Here is a 3,759-nt window from a genome sequence, read left to right on the forward strand (position 1 = left end):
AGCAGGAGGAGGAGGAGGAGGAGGAGGAAGAGGTGGAACAGGAGGAGGAGGAGGAGCAGGAGGAGCAGGAGGAGAGGATGCATGGAGAACGTTTGGCAAACCTTGCTCATGTCGAGGGGTTTGTGAGACCGGCCACCCACAGCGTACAGAGCCGTGTCCACAGCTCCCAGTGCCACCATGGCTTCAGAGTCAGTCTGCAGTTGGAGCTTCATGCTTTCCCCATTACGATACTCCTTGGCACCATCTACCTTCAATTCCAGCTGGCAGAAACAGGGAGAAAAAGGACAGTCAGCCCATGGAAGGTGGGCTGGGGACATGGGTCAGTAATTAAAGTATGTGCCACCCAAGGATGAGAACCGAACCCCCAGATTCCAGGTGGGCACGAGGGCACGCACACCTGTAATTCCAGCCTGAGACGGGGGGATCCCCAGAGCAAGGTGGTTAGTAAATCGAGGCTTATCAGCGAGCTTTAGGCTTGACTGAAAGGAGCTTCCCCAGCGACTAAGGCCGAAGAGTGAGCCAGTGTTCCCCAGCTCTACAAGCATATGCACGAGTGCATGTGAACCCATGCAGTCTGCAACATATGCATACACACACATGCCCACCTCACATGCATACACACACATGCCCACCTCATATGCATACACACACATGCCCACCATGATGCATACACACACATGCCCACCTCACATGCATACACATACATGCCCACCTCACATGCATACACACACATGTCCACCATGATGCATACACACACATGCCCACCTCACATGCATACACACACATGCCCACCTCACATGCATACACACACATGCCCACCATGATGCATACACACACATGCCCACCTCACATGCATAGATACACATGCCCACCATGATGCATACACACACATTGCCCACCTCACATGCATACACACACATGCCCACCTCACATGCATGAAAGTGAAAGAGAGGAAAGAGAGCCCGTGCACACTCAGTGGCTCAACCAGTCATCCTGTCATCCCCCGAACCCCTGGATACACATGCACACATGCAAGCATGCATGCTTTTAAGCACACACATGCATGAGCCCCGCACACATGCAAGCACACACATGTACATACACATGCATGTGCATGTGCTCACACACACAGCCTGCACCACCTCTCCAGACCCAGTCACCTTGCCCTCACAGTCCCCGGGCTGGATGTTGATGAGCAGGGAGTTGGCCACGGGGAGTCCTTGGTGATAGAAATAGGCCACAACGTAGAAAGAGGGGGCCAAGTGATGCTCCACCAGCACAGAGATGGCTGTCAGGGCCGTCCTGCGCTCCCGTCTCATAGCCATGATTTGGCCTCTGGAGATGACCTGAGCCAAGGGGAGGCAGTGAGTGGCTTCCTGCTTGGTATACACCCTGCCCCCAGTCCTACACCGAGCACTCCTGTACCCCAAGTCCCACATACCATGTAGTAGTAATGAGAGAAGGTAGGTGCTTGGATGCCTATTGTTCGAAGGTTCAGGATGAAGGTGTCCCCCACACGAGGGGCCCGAGGGTCTAGTGGCTCAATGGACAGAAAGCCAGTGCCTCTTGAAGGTGGGGCTTGCACAGTGAGCCTGGCTATAGCTGGGTGGAGGGAGCCCGCAGACACCTGGAGAGAAGGCATGAAGGGCAGGGTCTATGCCAAGGACGCAAATATGCCATCCCTTCTCCCAAACTCCACCAGAAGCACTCAGGAAATAACTCATGCACCCTCCCTGTCCCCAGGCCTGTCCCTAGGCCTGTCCCCAGGCCCATCCCCAGGCCTGTCCCCAGGCCCATCCCCAGGCCTGAGAGAAGCACTACCAAGAGCCGAAGTTCTGTGATGGTCGGTGGGACTTTGATGGAAATGCTGACTTGGCCAATTCCATTGGTATTCTGCTGTAAGTCAAGGACTTCTGAGTTAGAGCCAGACACCAATGTGGCGGAGACCTTGACAGGAACATCAGAGGCTTCAGAGCCTGACATTTCTCGGACCAGGGCCTTCAGGAGAGAGTCAGAAAGAGGCGTCATCAAAACTGTGTGGGCCACACCCTCTTTCCTCCAGCCCTGCCCTTCCAAGAGGGACCTGCAGCAGAAAGTGGGTCCCCGGCACAAGATGCTGCTTGGTGCGGCTCAGATCCAAGGAGAAGGCAGATGATACAAAGTGCCAGGATGTGAGCTCTGCCTCTTCCATCTCTCCCCCTGCAAGACAGAGGGCAGAGGGGTGGAGGGCAGAGCCCGGGGAAGAGGAGAGAAGAGCCGGTTTGTGCATTGTTCATCTATACACGTGTGCACGGCGTGTCTATCAGATAACGAACCAAGTGGAGAATGATCGGGAGCAGTTAAATAAAAGGAGACAGGAAATGACAGGACCGTGCTGGGGGGACCTGGGTCTGTGTTGGCGTCAGGAGCTGCACTGGACTGTGAGAAGAAGCTGGCCGATGGTGCCATTTGCATTTTTAAACTGCCCCCTCAGTGTCCTCAAGGACAAAGGTTGAGGTGTCAGCAGAGAAAAGCCACTCACCTGGAGACTCGATGACAGCGGCGGCAGCGTAGAGACGAAGCCCCTCCAGGTCTCTGACCTCAATGTTGATTTTATTCAGGGCGGCCTGGAACTGGTCCTTTGAGATGGAAATGTGAGTCTGGCCTTCCACCAACTAAGAAGAGAAAAGGTCGTGAGTGGGGCCGGGGTCCCCACTTTCCCCTTGTCACCCCCTTGACCGATACTCTACCTTGGTTTGGGTCTCTAGGCCCCGAAGGAAAGTCCTCTTCCCTTGCTCGTCCATGAGTGCGAAGCGTGTATAGGCCACGCCCTGCACGGGCTTCCCATAGATGTACCTGTTACCATGGGGAGACAGGAGGAGAGCGAGGGCTGGCTGGGGTGATAACTCAGTTTGTAAAGTGTTGTCGCACAGGCACAAAGACCTGAGTCGGATGCCCCAGGGTCCTGGTAGAAATGCCTGGAGGCGTGGCAGCCTCCACTTGTGTCCCAGCAGTGGGAGCCAGAGACAGGGGGATTCCGGGGGCTGCCTAGCCAGCAGGCTTAGCCCAGTCAGTGAGTTCCTTGGCAATGAGAAACTATGTCTCCAAGAAGGACACCTGAGGTTGTCCTCTGGCCTCTACAAACGTACACACACACACACACACACACACACACACACACGCCTGTGCACACACAGACACACTCGTGCACATCTCTAATCCCAGCACTCAAGAGCAGAGGCAGATAGATCTCTGTGAGTTCAAGGCCAGACAGGACTACACAGTGAATGTACAGTTGGTATGAGACTCTGTCTCAAAAAAACCTCAAATGAAAGTGGAAGAAAGAGGAAAGCCAAGGGTGGGAGGAAGCTGGGCTTTGCAAAGACGGGGGTGGGGGTGGGGGCAGGCAGGTACCTGGCCTGAATGTCTAATTGGATTTCATCATGGTCGCTGGGCACTGTCAGGATATATGGCTTCCAAGGAGTGATCTTCACCTCAAAGTTGGGAAGGACTGAACAGAGGTGACGAGATGGGTGGCCAGGCATAGAGACAAGGTCCTTCCCGCAGGCCTGCCCACCTCACCCTCGTCTACCCGAACTTCAGCACTCACCATACTTCTTCACTTCAAAATGAGTGCTCCTATTGGACTCCAGGCCATCTGAGAACCTGGCTGAGATCTTCCAGGTCCCCGGCCTGAGAATGGACAAGGGAGGGGGTTGAGCTACCCACCCACAGACAGCCATGGCCTGAGTGAGTCCAGGCTACCCACCCACAGACAGC

The 3,759-nt window shown here is 55.0% G+C and overlaps 1 protein-coding gene across 1 annotated transcript in view; it reads right to left on the reverse strand.

Annotated features, from left to right (window-relative positions):
- C4a (complement C4A (Rodgers blood group)) overlaps window positions 1-3,759 on the reverse strand; it is an 18,723-nt gene that overhangs the window by 13,160 nt on the left and 1,804 nt on the right. The window contains exons 6-14 of the mRNA XM_031347899.1: window positions 3,590-3,672; window positions 3,394-3,490; window positions 2,730-2,835; window positions 2,522-2,654; window positions 2,084-2,199; window positions 1,822-1,998; window positions 1,442-1,627; window positions 1,161-1,346; window positions 91-260 (exon numbers count right to left, since the gene is read on the reverse strand). Coding sequence (XP_031203759.1) covers window positions 91-260; window positions 1,161-1,346; window positions 1,442-1,627; window positions 1,822-1,998; window positions 2,084-2,199; window positions 2,522-2,654; window positions 2,730-2,835; window positions 3,394-3,490; window positions 3,590-3,672 — 1,254 coding nt within the window. The remainder of the gene's footprint in view (window positions 1-90; window positions 261-1,160; window positions 1,347-1,441; window positions 1,628-1,821; window positions 1,999-2,083; window positions 2,200-2,521; window positions 2,655-2,729; window positions 2,836-3,393; window positions 3,491-3,589; window positions 3,673-3,759) is intronic.

The sequence above is a fragment of the Mastomys coucha genome, unplaced genomic scaffold, assembly GCF_008632895.1.
Source record: "Mastomys coucha isolate ucsf_1 unplaced genomic scaffold, UCSF_Mcou_1 pScaffold3, whole genome shotgun sequence".
NCBI lineage: Eukaryota > Metazoa > Chordata > Mammalia > Rodentia > Muridae > Mastomys > Mastomys coucha.